We start from the raw sequence: 17,879 nt of genomic DNA, 5'->3' as shown, positions 1-17,879 counted from the left end.
TGACATCTGCTATGGAGAGACATTAACTAAAAAAAAGACCAAGATGCAAACAGCATTTATGTGTGCTTTCTACCTAATGAGTGTGTGTGGAAATACGTACTTGTACATATATAAGTGTGTAGTATGTATTTGTGAGTATACAAATAATCACACATACATACATTTTGAGACAGAAGGATAAACAAAAACTCATTTAGTTACTACAAAAAGAGGTAAGAAATAGGGTAGAAGGAACCAAGATGGACACTTTTTCTTAATGTACTTGTTTTGAAGTTTTACCTATAGGATCGTTTAATGTTTCACTTGATTATAAAAACAGAATTTACAAAATGTGAGAAATCCCTAAAAACCAAAAGCAAAATAAAAAAAGTGGCTTAACTACTGAGAAATACCATTACAAGTGACTTGAAAATACACTAACTATACATTATTAATGGGGTTATATCCATATAGTAAGGACAAAGTAAAAAACATACCAACTTTTCACTAATCATATTGTTTGCAATATTGGTACTGTTAGTCTGAAACCATCATATGAGTAAAATAAAACAAGTCAGTAGTGACATTAATAGAAACTGTGATTTTCAAGGTAAGAGAAAAAAATAAGAGATTAAGGATATTAAATGATAATCCCTCAACTCTAAAATTAATTGGAAATATCAATACAAACATTTCCTAGCTGTTTCCAATGTTATGACCTAGAAACATGATCAAAACAAGTATCAATGAACAGCTGACTATACGCTCTTACAAAAAGAACTAGGGCTCCTTACAGAAATGGCTGAATCCAGGCCTGGGCAGGAAATAGAAGAGCTTGGGACTTCCTATTGTACCTGAATGCAAAGAAACCCTCATTATGTCAGGTTCAACCTGAAGGAGCCTGCACAGGCCAGAGATGAGACAATCTGGGCACCAAAAAGAACTGAGCTAGAGTAAAACAAGTATTAAAATCCATTAGTTCATAATGAGACTTAGTAAAAATCTCACTGACCAACCTCGAGGATGCTAGGGAATTTATTCATTCTGAACACTCAATAAGTTCAAGAATCAATAGTTTATCCTACCTTTTGTATATGAACCAACTGCTTGTTGAGGAAAGCTCCTTATGAAAAAATTATAGCTAATAAATGAAGGAATGAGGTATCACTATTTTTACTACATTTCATAAAATAGTGGCTGTAGGTAAAGATTAATGGCTACTAAAACTAGTAAAAGCTGGCAGCAAATTTCACAATGGATGTATCAGGCAGACAACACCCAAATCTTACAAACAAAAAAAGAAAGCAGCAGGTATTATGTGTCTCCCAATGCCATGTAATAGGTAAATAAATACCATCTCTAAACTAGTTTTAACAAATAATGAAATTTAAAACCAATCAAGCCTCTAAGTACAGTCGTCCCTCTATACTCATGGGTTCTGCATCCAGAGTCAACCAACCACTGATTGAAAATATTCAGAAAAAAATTCCAGAAAGTTCCAAAAGGCAGTTCAATTTGCCAGGCTCAAGCAACTATTTATATAGCATTTACATTGTATTAGGTATTATAAGTAATCTGACATGATTTAAAGTATACAAGAGGATATGCATAGGTTATATGCACATATGACATTTTATATAAGGGACTTGAGCGTCCATGGATTTTGGTATGCGAGGAGGTCCTGGAACCAATCCCCCATGGATACCAAGGGAACACTGTATAAACTTTCAGGAAACTAACATTAACAGAGGAACATATTAAATACCACTACAGAAATGTAATCAGTAAAGTTCAGACTGTGGGAAAACTGAATAAACTGTCACTTGTACAAATAAATAGCAAGGAAGAAAGAACAGGGGAAACCTGTAGGTTGAGACTTAACCTATCAACTACATGCAATGGGTGGATCTTAATTTTGATCCTTATCTGTAAATCCCAAGTATATTTTTAAAAAATAAGTCAGTCTGAACATTGACTGGTTATTTGATTTTAAGGAATTATTGTAAATTTCGTGTGGATTTTTTTTTAATGCTTTAGGGTCCCCATCCCAGGATCAGTGACTTATTCTCACAGGAGAGCACATAGTTCTTCCCATGGCTATGATTTACTACAATGAAAGGATACAAAGCAAATTCAGCAAAGGAAAAAGGCACATGGAATCAAGTCTAGAGGATACCAGGTGCAAGCTCAAGGAGTCCGCTCCCAGTAGTCACACAAAATGTGCTTAATATGTCCAGAATACGACAACATGTGTGTAATGTTACTACCAGGGGTGTGCAGTGAAGAATGCTCAAGATTTTTATTAGGGATTCATCACATCAGCACTCAATGTCTAGCACATACCAAAATTCCAGACTCCCAGAAGCAGGTGTTCGGCATAAATAATGTATTTTTTTGCAGAGTTTGTGCAGAGTGAACCATTTTTGTCAAAGAATGATGAGAATCCTCCTGAAAGTTAAGTTCCCCAACACCAGCCAAAGGTCAACCACACACAGACCTTTTAAAGAGTAGTAAATCAGGCTTCCCTGGTGGCGCAGTGGTTGAGAGTCCGCCTGCCGATGCAGGGGACACGGGTTCGTGCCCGGTCCAGGAAGATCCCACATGCCGCAGACCGGCTGGGCCCGTGAGCCATGGCCGTTGAGCCTGCGCGTCCGGAGCCTGTGCTCCGCAACGGGAGAGGCCACAACAGTGAGAGGTCCACATACCACAAAAAACAAACAAAAAACAAGAGTAGTAAATCTCTGGCCTGATGTTAGCTGTCTTCTGCACACTTTAAAAAGAATCCTTTTAGAGTATTCAACTGAGAAAAAAGATGTCAAGATCAGGATGAACCTACGAAAAATAGAAAGAGTAGGACTAGGAAGCAATAGCCCTTAGACCACGATGCTGTCTTTCACTTTGAAAGGAGAGGAAAAGAGGGTTGAGAAAGAGAAACATGAGAGTGTGATACAAACAAAATCTTCGCCAATCCAATCGTGAGCTCCGCAGCAATGTTGGGCATAACTGCCAGGCCCTAGAACTGCTGCCACACTTAGTCACCAGCTGGAGGATGCCAAGAAAGAGTGTGGCTTTGGCTCAAACACTGTCACAGATATCAAAAGTGCTGTGGCTAAAAGTTATCAGTTAACTGCATTCATTCCTTGCAGGTCAGCAAGTTCTGTCTTGAAGATCTGAGCACTGTGCCCACCACAACTGCTAAGGCTATTTCTGGTTGAAAAAACTTAAGATTTGGGACTTGCTTCAAAATAATCCAGTGGTGGTGCTTGGGGATGCCAGTACGGATTAAACAAGATTGGCCAGGAGTTCATAATGATTGAAGCTAGGTGATGAGTTCTTCCTCTCAACCTCTGCATAAGTTTAAAGATTTCTACAATAAAAAATAAAATGCTCTGCGCTTCAAGTTAAAATCCAAACAAAAGGCTCTTCCCACTTTTTGAAGTTTTCCTACAAGAGTACAAAACTCTAAGTTAACATTCAAGGCTTACAGTGAGGACAAGCAGCCTCCTGCCCCAGTCCACCACGCTGATTTCTATTCCCCCAATGCAACTGTTTAACTTTTAGCTATTTCTTTTATTTTCCAGCATATTTTAAAGTAACATGCTTATACATTGCTTTTTACTTCAAACTGTTATTCTACCCATCCCTGATGTACAGCTCATTTGCCTCTATATCTTCTTCCTTATAATTACTAACACAAGGCACTGCTCTAAGTGTTAACATATTTACCTCTTAGGATAGAGGGAGGCACTATTCTATCCCCATTTTACAGATGTGGCACAGAAGTTAACTTACTTGGACAGGAGTAAGAAGCAGAGACATGACTCAAACTCTGATCACCTGGCTCTAGGACTTATAATCTTGCAGGGATTGACAAAATTTCTTGCTCTTAAGCATGTTATACAAACCAAGTTGTTTGTAAAAATCAGTATTTTTTACAATATTTTTTTTTTTACATGTTGACTAAATAAGTGTTCATAGCTAACTAATGAAGTATGCTTTAATTATAAATCCTTTCTTTCACAACTTTGTTTTCTGTTGAGTACTTAACTCTTCTTTTTGGTTGCTACTTGCTTAATTTTCCATGTACATATTAATTATCCCCATTCTGCCACAGGTATTAAAACTCTTCTACGTTCAGACATTTCAGGTACTCTACTAGTGTTCTGGGTTGCAAAACATCTTCTAGAGACCTCTGTCCTATTCTAATCTGGAAAACTTGCTCTTCAGGCTTAGACCTGTTCCACAGCTGTCATGCTGGGATCTCCTTTCATTACTTCCTGCGTTGAATCCTATTTCCTAAATACCATGTTTTCCTCTTTCTTGATTTAAGCCTTGAGTGGGGTATAAGTGATTAAAATGCTCTTTCATATAAATAAACCAATCCTCTTCTCCTCAGTTTTATTCCATATGCCTATGTCCAAAGTACCTGGTAAATCCAAGGTCTGAACCTTCCAAAGGTTCTTCAATGTCAATTTACTTGCTTGTTGTTGGCTTATCCTTAGGTTTCAGCTTTTTCTGGCCTAAGTTACGCATCATTTACCCATTAGCTTCTTACCTTCCAAAATTTTGTTGCTTTCTCTTCTGTGTCTTACTTCTATCATATTTTTTGTCCTCGGGGGTTTATGCATTTATTCTTTTACTGTCTTCTAGGAGGGTGTAAGAAGGAGTGGAGACAAACATGCAACTTAATCTGCCATGTTTAACTTGAAATCTTTATTCACCTTTAGTTTCATTTCTTACTACTCACCACATATCTCCTACACTCCAGCCATACTAATCTACCCTTAGGTAACCCTGTATTTTGTACCTCCTTATCCTTGGTATCCTGTGGCTCTCCTTCAGGAATACAGAAGTATCTTCTCTACCTTATAATCTCAGAACTTTAGTTACCCTAAAAGCTAGTTGTGCATTTTTCTATCACAGAACTTAACACTACAAAATAGCAAGTTTTCATTGAGAAGCAGATACCATGTTCAAACTTTAGTGTGTTTGGGATATACCAGGCCTACACATGTTTGGAAACATGCAACTCATTAAATAGAAAAATCTTTTGTATAACTAAAGCTCTTAATAAAATGTAATAAACTGTGACCACTGTGTTTTACGGTAGTTAAGTGGGAACAAAGAATTCTATACAGAGATAATAAGAAAAAGGCGTTTTAAAGATTATGTTTTTGGATTTCTTAAAACACAGAAACTTGTAGTTAGCTCCAGTTACTTATACAAGTACACAAGAGAAAGTCTTTTTAAGTATAGGCAGCCTCCAACACAGCATTCCCTGCCTCCCATGAAGTCTAATGTATGGCTGAAGATAACCACTGCAAATTCTACAGGTTGGTCCAAGCGCTGACTTCTTCCAGCATTTGCACTGGCGAAAACTGCAGGAGACTGAAACATTTTGGGAAGTGTTAGAAGCTTGAAAAACTTCTAAAACAGGGCTCAAGATATCCCCAAAGACCGGAAGCAGAGAAGAAGGAACATACTGAAGCTGACTACACTGTGCCAAGAGCCAACATACAGCTATGGAAGGATAAGACTAGGGTCCTTTTTTTCTTATTCTACATGACCTGTTCTTAGAACCTGAAGTCAAGGTATTACCCCAAATACAGGTATAAGTTTATTCTAGTTAGATACTCTGCATCTTTGAGAATTTAGAAACACTTTGGTGTTATAAAGTCTACATTCTCAGATAAGCCTTAAATATCCTTAAGTTTGTTTTCCCAGTAACATTTTCATTGCTCCAAATACTCTTTAGATGTCTTTTAGAGATATCCTTCAGAGTACATGCTTTTGATTATCCTGAACTATGTGACATTTTAGCAAAAACCAACTGTGTTTTCAATTAACAAATCATTGAGTAAAACCCAGGGAATTAAATTTCAGGGAAATTGATTAAGCACAATTTTTAAAACAGGTTTGTTATAAAATAGTAAAAGTACATTTCCTTAGGTGACTTGTAAGCTAACTAAGCATTTTAGAAGACTCAAACAGTATTAAGCAAAGTACTATCACTGAAACCTTCCTTCAAAACATGGCTTCCTGGTGTTAAAATGCTTAAATAAGGACAACATTCACCTGGAGGCATGTTCTAGTTTAGCAAATCTTTAATGTCATACTACATGCAAAAAGAAAGCATTTCTTAATCTAACAGATGACATTACTCAGTTTCACACCTTAAATGTAAAGCTTACTCACAGACAAAAATAACTTACTTAAAACTGCTTACAGTAGGACTTTACATATTACATGGAAATATATCTCACTTGTACAACATGTTAACAATGGTGTATAACTGTTTTAATAGAGGAAACAATGTAATCAGGTTAAAAGATACCTATGCCAAAGATAAATTATTTAAGAGTACTTACCAAAATAACCTGGCTTTATTAATAATAAATTAATATTATTATTTATTAATAAATTAATAAAAATAAATTAATAAAAATTAATAAAAAATTAATAAAATGAAAAGCAGAAAATCTGACTATTATTACTGGATACTTTTCAAGGTTATTAGGGGAAAAAAAGAACATGGTCAAGTAGGTATTTACAGATGAGGAAATTAAAGCTGAATGAGTTCAAAGAAAACAAAGCAAAAAACTCAACCAAAGACCTAGAATTCAAAGCAAATTCTGATTCTAATGACTAAAACTATACAGCCTATAAGAGAACCAATGCTCTGTATACTTAATAGGCTCCTGGCTGCTTTCTGAAAAGCAGATTCCTGGGCTCTACCCCAGGCCCACCCAATGCAGGGAGTGGGGGTGGGATCTGGTATCCCCCAGGAATCTGCATTATAAATACCGTACCTGGGTGAATCAGCAGTGTTGCTGACCATCGTTTTGAGAAACACTCATGTAAAGGAATGATGTATAAATTTGAAAAGGTGACATCAACTGATATCTGTAGTCATTTTAACTGATACCTGTAGTCATTTTTCTAAGCACCAAGTGATCTTTTAACACAAGAGAAGAGCAACAATAAAGTCAAAGATCTAACTTCTTCTGCCCTCTTGATTATCATCCATTTAGAACACTGCAAGTCATAGAAAGAGGAAATATTCTAAGTCTTTGGCAAACATGTCAGTAACAACCAAAAAACAATGGGGGAGACTGGTCACTCACTGCACCAGGGTTCTGAAACTAAACCTCTCATTTATAGCTCCCTACTCAAGATCAACATGACACTCTGATCTGATTTTTTTAAATCTTATTCCTTTCCTCCCATGAAAACCCAGACATCATTAAAACATTTTTGGGATTCCTTTAGAAATAGATCACATCAATACATTCAAGAAAATCAGTTTTGTTACTTTATAGAACAGCAACTTTTATCTAAAAATACCACTTGATTTTTTTCAGAATTGGCTCACTGACTTCTATTTGCAGTAGCCATAATTAAGAATACTCAGAAGCATGCACCACAGGCTTAGAATAGCTCAAAAAATCTTAAGAGAATGCTGGCAGCAATGACAACATTATCCTAAGACGTTCGCCAGAAGAGCTTTTAATTGTAGCCTAGCGTAAGTTACCCTCCAAGTTCTAAGTGATGCTCTGACATTTCCATTTGATCTCAATCCCATGGTAGAACCTTGACACGCTGTTAAAAGCAGCAGTTTAACCTATTTGGTTTAAAAATCCTTTGAATACTAGCGAGCTATGCATTTTCCTAAAGGCACACAGGTGTTTACTGATTTAAGGTTTCTGTTCTGTGACAGATAACTGGAGAGAATGATAGAAATTTTTTAAATATGCAAACATAACTGCTTTATATATACTTATTTATACATTAAGGTATTTTATAAGCATGCTTCTCTCAAAATGAGAGGTAGTATGGTAGAGTGGTTCTAAGTATGTGCTCTTCTGAATCTCAGTCTACCACTTATCACCTATTCAATACTAGGTATATTAACTTCTCTAAATCTCAGTTATTCCCTCTTTACACTTAGGAAAGTATCCACTTCATTGATTGTTTAATGAGGATTACACGAGATAATCCAGGAAAAGTACTTGTATAGTGCTTGGCACATAGTGTTGTTTTAACAAGTGAATTATTGAACCATGCTTTAAAAAGGGTACTTCAGAATAATTTACTAAAAAGTCAAAACAAAAAGAGTTTGTTTCTGAGGTAAACTGACATTTCTATTTGAAATGTGAACAATATGGAGCATGAGAGATTATATAAGTAGTTTTCATGTCACTATGAAAACTCTCTCATGTTTAAAGATTTCAACTTTGCCTAGCCATAGACAATTCACTACGATATGATACAGAAATAAAATAACTTTCATAAGCATTTTCCCTCTTTATATATATACTTCCTTGTTCAAACTACTATGTGTTTTCTAGCTTACATTTCTCTTTATAGAAATCAGCTCCAATTTATAAATCAAGGTCTCTAAATTAGAACACTAAATTTAATAAAGCAATTAGAAAAAGCAAGTCACTAACAAGACTAGTATTCCCAAATTCACCTTTTTAACTGACCTGTAAATGTACCTGTTGAATCCTTAGAAGAAGGTATATGGGGAGATTCGGAGATCTAGTTTAACCCTAAGTCCAATTCAGAAGGCTTGTCTTAGAACGACTGACTTGATGCATTTAAGAGTCTAATTCAAAGGAAAGCCAGAACTAGATCTCAGAACAAATATTCAACTACTACAGAGTATTCTCCCCCACTCAAGAATTTACCAATACTTAACGGTTGATGGAGCAGACAGAAGAAATAAAGAATACTTTTTAAACAGTGGTTCTGGAGCTAATTCTGCAAATACTACTCCCATGTTAACCTTTCCTTTTATATGGTCTCGGTTGGGGTTTGAGTTCGTAAGAGGAAGTGCAGGTTTGGGGAATTCAGAGAAATTATCAAGTCAAAAGAAACATTATGTGAATGATAATATACTAAAATTGCCACAAAACTCAAAACAGAGTATTTCAACTGGTTAAAAAGGAAAAAAAAGAATGTACCAATACATCATAAAAGATAAATTCTCCACAAACACATGATGGACACTGCTTTCTATGTTAGCCAAGGTACAGATAAAGACTGCATAGTGGAAAATGGTCCCTCATTTAAATGATACAGATCATTTAGCTGGAATGAAATATAATTTCTTTTAGAAAAAGACTTAACTAATCCTTTATGTATATGGAAACGAAATGGAAAAATCAACAAGCCATAAGCCACCTATACAGGTACTAAAATAAAGATGAATACTCAGATTCCTCAGTTATTGTATATCATCTCCAGCCTTTAATGTATTTACTATGTTTAAATTGTCATATCAACCCCTTTCCCCCATATGGTTCTTAGTAGCAACTGATAAGGCTGTACAAAAGGCAATCAGTGAGTGGTTCTTAAACTTGAGTATACATATTAACCACCCAGAGGACTTATTAAAACACAGACTGCAGGGCCACCTTCAGACAGCGATTCATTACATCTGGAGTAAGTACAAGAACTTGGATTTCTAACAAGTAATGTTGATGTTCCTGGACAGGACTATACTTTGAGAACCACTAGTCTAAGGCAGTGGTTCTCAACCATGGCTACACATTAGAATCACAGAGGAACTTTTGAGACAGCAATCCCCTGAGGTCCCAAAGATCAATCATACAAGAAGTTATGGAGGTGGGTACTAGGCACTGATATTTTTAAAGCTTCCTAGACAACTAATGTGTAGCTAGGGTTGAGAACCGCTAGTCTAATTAAGAGGAATCTAAACCAAATCCACTAAGAACAGATGTTTCTTAATACAGAAGCAGGGTAAGGAATTAAGCCTTTATCTGTTGATAAAGCAGCCAAATGATGAGTAAAGATTAAATTCAGTAGTGTGGCCTCAGTTGCTTACATACCCAGGGTTTAAGTCAAAGTTGTATGAGTGCTGTCTGCTTTAAAACCCAGGCCAAGTCTAAAGCAAGTCTTTAGGTCATACAAAATGGCTGACCTTTGAAGTTATGTAGGCTATTACCAATTACATGTACCATGTTTAAGGCAGAATGGCAATAATGCATATTGGTTAACCCTTAAGCTCTGGAGTCAGACAATTTAACAGATGTTACCTCTGGCAAGTTATGTAAGTAAGCCTTGGTCTCTTCATATGGAAGTTAATGTAACTAACATTATAGTTATTGTAAAGATTACATGAGCATTCATGTAAGAAGTTAGCTCAGAGTCTGGCACATGAGAGTTAATGTAATTAAATTGCTGTAAGCTATGCTATAGACATATTAACCTACCAGAAACACTAAGGTAATGATTGCCCCTTTCCCAGTCTACTTCCCTATAAGTCAAGATCATGGCTCATCATCACAATTAGCTTCAGGATCTCTACTCTCACAAGACTGCTGTCACAGATTTGTGAATTTAGACGTTCAGGACCCTTAAAATTTGTAAACCTTACATAACTACAGAAAGTAACTAATGGGAATAGACATCTTTTAGAAAGCTATGGAAATATACAGTACAAGCTTACTATGAAATAAGGGAAAATTTGATGTTCTTTTTCTTTAATTGACCATTTAACCACTCCACGGGTTTATAATTGCCTATATTACCTTGACATTTGCTCATTTCTGAATCCCCTTCCCTTTTGTTTTCTGCCCAAAATACCACTAAAAACGAAAGTTTCAAGCAGGCAAAGTCATTCTCCAATAAACACACTTTAGTGGTGTGATCATTTTGTGATGTATAGAAATATTGAATCACTATGCTGTACACCTGTAGCTAACATAATGTTGTAGGTTAATTATACCTCCTATACTATAGGATGGCTCTAATCAAAGTTTTGGTGAGGGTGTGGAGAAATTGGAACCCTCATACACAACTCATGGGAATGTAAAATGGTGCAGCCACTTTGGAAACAAGTCTGGTGGTTCTTCCCAAGGTTAAACATAACTGCCATACAACCCAGCAATCTTGCTGCCACATACATGCCAAAAAACTAAAACAAATGCCTACACACAAAAAATAGTACATGAAGGTTCCTAGCAGCAAAAAGTAGAAAACACCAGTGTCCATAAACTGATAAATGGATAAATAAACAGTGGTAATATGGAGCATTATTTGACAATAAAGGAATATGGTACTGATATAAGCTCCAACATGGATGAACCTTGAAACATTATGCTAAGTGAAAAAAGCCAGTCACAAAAGATCACGTTATAGGATTCCACTTATATGCAATGTCCAGAATAGGCAAATCCAGAGTCAGAAGATTCCCGATTGCCTATGGCTGAGAGGGGTTGGGGGAAGGGCTGGTGGGGGTAGGGAAACAGGGAGTGACTGCTAATGGGTACGGGGTTTGTGGAAGACCAAAATGTTCTAAATTAGATTGTGGTGACTGTTGCACAGTTCTGTTAATATACTAAAAAAAAACACTGAATTTTACACTTTAAATGGGCAAATTGAATGCTATGTGAATTATACCTTAATAAAGCTGCTTTTAAGAAGTTAAAACTTTACAGAAGATTTAAGAATCCGTTGGAATCTAAATCTCTAAAGTCTAGATTTAATATTTGTACTGCTAGCTCTTTCTCCCAAAGTACTTACTGGATTGGTTTAATTCTAAAAATACACAGCCCTTGCTAAGGCAAGGGTGATGACAGATGAATGGTACAGAATAGCCATCATGAAAAAACAAAACAGAACAAACCCACATATATGTTCTTTGTAGCAGGCACTTTGATGTTAACTCCACAATTTTGCTTTATATTATTTGCAGTAGGAAGTTCTCAATTCAGTCTATATTCATCAAGGAATATATAGAAAAGGGACCCCTGAAAACAGTAAAACCCTTAAACCTTAAAACATCTCAAACAGATCTCTTAACATAACCTGCTTTTTATGCACTTAGAATATTCATATCCATAATTTTGAGAGGAAAAATAGAATAAGGTTAGCAAACAAATGATTTCACTAAGATTCTAGAACAATGTCAACTACTAGATTTGGCTTTTGGGAGTGTTGTTTTGTGGAACACATCTACCTAATAAGTAACATTATAAATCTTTAGTACGTATCACTTCTCACAGATTAAAAATTGTTTTTAACTCTGCTCTGACTGGAGTGGGGACTGAAGATGCAGAGTAGTATACCTACTTAATCTTGTTCTGAGACAGCAATGCTTTTAATGAAATTCATTTCAAAGACTGAGAATTCATTTAGCCTGGTTAATATATTAGGACCTGTAGGTCACTGCAAAAGTACTTTTGAACAGTGCCACTTTAAACTGACAAACACTGCAAATCCCAGAAGAATTCCTTGAACAGGTTCCTTGGTCCCATGTACAATACCTCTCTGCACTGGCTAAATGACAGGCTGTTCAAAACGCACTCGCACTGCTGCACTCAGAGTTTGGAGACAATTAAGCAGATTACTTTCAACTTAATCTATGAGAAAAATGAAGTTAATTCATTGAGAGAAATGACAGATTTAGAATCATAAATGGAATGGGATGGCAGCCTGTATGTACTTAAAGTCTACTAAGTACAAAAAAATTGTCTGACAAATACTGTTTTGGAAGTAAAAATTAGAGTGATTGGATTAATAACCTCTAACTTTATTTCCCTTTGCAATGTAACATTTCTAGTAATTCCCCCTAAGGTTGAAGATAGCCAATGCTTGTATTTGTCTCCTTCTCAGTGCAGACCATTCTCTATCTTTAGAGATTTGACTGGTAGGAAGTTTATGTTATCCTGAAACCTACCTTCTATGTTGTACACAACTTTCACCCAGAGCTTTTAAAATATGAAAGCTATCTTGATCCCAGTCTTTTCAATGTAAATACTTAGTTCTTTTAGCTATTCTTCATGTTGATTTTACATTTTGACCTCTACTCTAAAGATGCACCATGTCCTGTTGGTATTATTCTTAAAGCACGAAGATGGAAAACAATATTCTAAGTAGAGAATAACCAGCCCGGTAAAACGGTAGCACCACCAGTCTTGTTCTAGATATCTTACTTCTAATAAAACATCCTACAGTGTAACTATTTGATAGCTACATTCTATTAACTAAGTTGGAGCTTACTACTCAATAAGAATCTATTACTACTTCTAAGCCATATACTCCACAATCTGTCTTCAATGCATCCTCTGTCCAAGAATGTGAGAACTTGTTTAATAAGTTATTGAAATTAACATGAACTTGACTATAGTTTTTAACTTTTCTGATAACCGTGACGAAAGAAACTTTAACAGGATTCTTTATCACATCCATATGGGATCATGATTTTTTCTAGATGCTTATACCAGCCTTTTGTTATCTGGGACTCTTATCCAGAAACTCATCTATTTTATTTATTTCATACTTTATTCTGTATAGTCCTTTTCTCTTTTTGAAGATATGAATGACATTTACTAAGCTTCTGATATCTTACATCTGAAAGAAAGTTCAGCTACCATATCTTTAAGTTGCCAACACTAAAACAATTCCATCATGTAAAATTATTTCGGACAGATAATTTTAGTCTTCTCATGCATGTTGGGTTTAGACTAACATTCATTCTAATCAAGACAAACGTCTTCATTAAAAAATAACCAAATAAACGCTAAGATACTGTGATTTATGTTCTAACATTGTACCAAACTCAGGTCTATCCCTTGGAAAGTCTTATTCCAAAACCAACTAAGAGCCCCTAAAACTGTAAAAAATTTAATAAGCCTTAGTTTACTTAGTGTTTAAAGCTTCTTACCCTATTTCTACACTGTGCCATTCTATACAATTTTTCTTGGGGGGGGGCAAATAATAACTCCTTTATTGGCCAGAATCAGGTCCCAGGTAGCAGGTTTCTGAGTTATTTCTTCTTTTCTCCAAGAAATAGAATAAAAACTTGAAGCAAATCAAGAACTCCACTTGCTGACAGCCAATATACAGATAGCTTAAATCCTCCACTCTTGCCTCTTTGCCATGGTATTCATAAACCCAGACACTGGTTACTATTAACACATCAACTCCAATCCCTTTCTATCCCAGGCTCGATTTACCAATATTGCCAGTCCTGGCCAATCCCAGATATTAATACCCATTCTAGTTGTTGCTTCTATTATCATCTACTATGGTAAAAAACAGTATGATTGCACATTTGAAATAAGCCACGTTGGCAAGTTAACTAAAACCATAAGAAGTATCAGAAAAGATGAAAGGGATCTACTTTTGACCCCTTTCCAGGTATCCTGGAAATCTGAGTTGACACCAGTCTTTTATACCATTTTTGTTAAGAAAAATCAAAACCATTTTAGGATCTTGAACTCACACCTGATAAAGATTTGGTTTCATACTTTCTATACATATTAAAATGTCACTTGAATGAAGACAAAGATCATTTAGTGTTGAATAAACACTAAATCTTTCCCCATAGTAACTTTTATACTCGGATTTTGAAAATAGGTAAGGAAAATAATTCAGTGTTAAAGTCTAAGCCCTCAAAGCAAGTTCTTAATACTACATTTTGTTGTATAAAATGGATGACTAATAAGAACCTGCTGTATAAAAAAAATAAATAAAACAAAATTCAAAAAAATTTTTTTTGTTGGGAGAGGGGGATTGGGAAGTGATTGCCGGGCATATATAGTTTTTTGGGAGAAAATAAAAATGTTCTAAGAGTAGTGTGTGATAATGCACAATCCTATGAATATATTAAAATCAGTGAATTGTACCCTTTAAATGTATATATTTTATGTGAATTATCCCAATAATAGCTTTTAGAAAATATTTCACCCTCATTCTAAAGGCTATTACAGGGATTTCCCTGGCTGTCTGATGGTTGAGACTCCGCACTTCCACTGCAGGGGGCATGGGTTCGATCCCTGGTTGGGGAACTAGGATCCCACATGCCCCACGGCATGGCCAAGATAAATAAATAAATGAATGAATGCTATTACATTACACACTGTTATATACTTTCTAGAATATTATTAAAATACATAGCAAAAACCCTAATAGAGGACCAAAGAGAAACCCTTACATATTGAATTAAGCCAGGTATTAGGATACCCAAAACAACAAACCACTTAGGAGCCAGATGCTAAATGTTGAGGAGCTCTTATTATATTACAACCACTAAACAAACAAAAACAAATGGTACTAGACTGAACATGACCCCTAGATGATTTCTTCTGAAAGACTATTATTTGAAAACAATCTTGAGATGGAAGATTTTTTTGCTTCTACAAACAAGAACATGAATGAAGTCCTCAATAGCATGAGCACTTACTCATCATACTCGATACGATAAATTACGTCTTCAGCAGCAGCAACAGAATCTGAGTTAGACGTAGAGGGTACATTGTCCAATTTATTTGTGTTCTCTTTGGAATTATGATTTATATTTCCATTAGTCCTTTTATAAGAACTGCCATTCTTCAGTGGAGTTTTGCCACGTGAGTGTCCATCAGAAGCTCTAGTAACACTATGTATACGTGCTTCAAACCAAGCACCAAGGGCGACATCTCTGGCATCCACCAATTCATTTACCTAAAAAAAAGTTTAAAATTAGTTAATGAAGCGTAATTTCATCTACTCCTTCAAAAACATTAATATAACTCAAGTTATTTTGAGGGTTATCATAGTTAATATTTGCAGATATTCATGTTTAAAGTAATTTCAAAGATTAGAACGAAACTATTCTTTTTGGATTATACTGTCAAATCTGTTATTTACTAATACGAAAATTAACTTTCCTCCCAATATCCTTCAATGAAATAGGTATTTTCTTTAACTATTCCTTACCCATATCTATATTAGACGTTTAAAATATAATTCTTGTGTACCCAAGAGTTATCCTGGCATGTCATTCATTAAGAATGTCACTAACAGGGCTTCCCTGGTGGCACAGTAGTTGAGAGTCCGCCTGCCAATGCAGGGGACACGGGTTCGTGCTCCGGTCTGGGAGGATCCCACATGCCACGGAGCAGCTGGGCCCGTGAGCTATGGCCGCTGAGCCTGCGCGTCCGGAGCCTGTGCTCCGCAACGGGAGAGGCCACAACAGTGAGAGGCCCGCGTACCGCAAAAAAAAAAAAAAAAAAAAAGTCACTAACCAAAAGCCAGAACTCTGAAGTATTATGACTGTGATATTAATTTGTTCCATTAATTTCTTCAGAATCCTACAGATAATTTACAGTCAGTCCAACCAGAAAACACAGTATTGAACAGAAAATAAAACTCGAAAACGAGGGACTTACGCACATGTACAAAGGAAAGAATCTAGTGAACCTATCTATACAAAATGGAGATAAGTTCCACCAACAGCAAGTCACTAGCAAATGCATTATTTAGTACCTCAAAGAACGAAGAAAATATAAAGAGAACAGAGCTATAAACATGCAAAATGTATGTAGTCAACTCTAGTGGATGATCCAGAACTAAACCATACAATCTAACAAAAGGAAAACGGTATTAGAAAACAGGTATACCAGAGAAATTTAGAGCTACCTAAGGAATTGGGTTAAAAAAAAAAAATCCTGTCCTAAAAACGCTGAGGGAATTGGTCTAAAGGTCAAAGCCCTTTCAGGAGCAACAACCAAGAGACATCCCTTCATCTTTTTAAAAACTCTTTAAAAAGAAAAAAACCAGACATTACTAATACAAGATCATTACCTAATCAAGCTAGCTCTTCCTGAGGGTCTAAGACCACTTAAGGTATCCAACAGAACTCTGACGGATGGTATCACATGGGGTAGGGGTAGGGGTTAGTATGTACTGAAGTTAATACCCATATACCAGGTATTATGCAAGGCTCCTTTAGTTAGGCTTGTCTAACTAACCTTAATAATTAATAAATCATATTTTACAGGATAAGGAAACAAAGGCTCTGACAAGTTAACCTGCTCCAAATGAAAGTTAATAAAATGTAAAACTAGGATTTGAAGACACCTTGACCTTAAAGCTTATGTTTTTGCTACTATTCATTACTATACATTTTGTAAGGCTATAGCTACCATAGTGATTCCTCTGATGGATCTCAGCAAAGCTGACTGAAAACCTTCTGGAAAGAATTGACCGTTCTCAATGCCATTAAGGACATTTGTGATTCATGGGAAGAGGTCAAAATATCAACATTAATAGGATTTAGAATACATTGATTCCAACCCTCATGGATGACTTTGAGGGGTTCAGGACTTCAATGTGATGGAAATAGCAAGAGAGCTAGAATTAGAAGTGGATCCTGAAGATGTGGGTGAATTGCTGTAATCTCATGGTAAAACTTGAATGGATAAGGAGTTGCTTCTTATGGATGAGCAAAGAAAGTAGTTTCTTGAGATGGAAGCTACTCCTGCTGAAGATGCTGTAAAGACTGTTGAAACAGCAAAGGATTTAGTATACTATATAAACTTAGTTGATAAAGCAGTGGTGGGGTTTGAGAGGACTCAACTCCGATTTTGAAAGAAGTTCTACTGTTAGTAAAATGCTATCCAACAGCCTTGTATGCTACAGAAAACTTGTTTGTAAAAGGAACAGCCAATCTATGACAAAGTTTCACTGTTGTCTTATTTAAGAAACTGCCACAGCCACCACCACCCTGGATCAGCCAGCAGCCATCAACACGGACGCAAGACCACCCACCAGCAAAAAGATCACGACTTGCTGAAGGCTTAGATGGTTATTTTTTAATAAAGCATTTTAAAATTAAGGTATTGTACACTTTTAAAAGAAATTATGCTGTTGTACACTTAATAGGCTATAGTATAGTGTAAATGTAATTTTTGTATGCACTGGAAAACAAAAAACTTGTTTGACTTCTTTACTGATATTCTTTTTTGTGGTCGTCTGGAGCCAAACCCGTATTATCTCCAAGATATGCCTGTAGCCACATTTAGAGAAGAGTCTTTCATGTCCAAGTATTTGATAAAAACCCAAACAAACAAAAAAAACCCAAGTATGAGAGGCAAGGAAAAATCATT

General features: G+C 35.8%; 1 protein-coding gene across 10 annotated transcripts in view; it reads right to left on the bottom strand.

Moving 5' to 3' along the window:
• Window positions 1-17,879, bottom strand: part of UHRF2 (ubiquitin like with PHD and ring finger domains 2) — a 75,606-nt gene that overhangs the window by 45,319 nt on the left and 12,408 nt on the right. For all 10 annotated transcript variants that reach the window (XR_004350364.1, XR_004350363.1, XR_004350362.1 and 7 more), the window contains one exon: window positions 15,194-15,453. Coding sequence is in view for 3 of the 10 variants with exons in the window: in XM_032634824.1 (XP_032490715.1) it covers window positions 15,194-15,453 (260 nt within the window). In the remaining 7 variants the exon portion in view is untranslated. The remainder of the gene's footprint in view (window positions 1-15,193; window positions 15,454-17,879) is intronic.

Source organism: Phocoena sinus, chromosome 6, assembly GCF_008692025.1.
Source record: "Phocoena sinus isolate mPhoSin1 chromosome 6, mPhoSin1.pri, whole genome shotgun sequence".
NCBI lineage: Eukaryota > Metazoa > Chordata > Mammalia > Artiodactyla > Phocoenidae > Phocoena > Phocoena sinus.
This window is presented reverse-complemented; position numbering and strand designations above follow the sequence as displayed.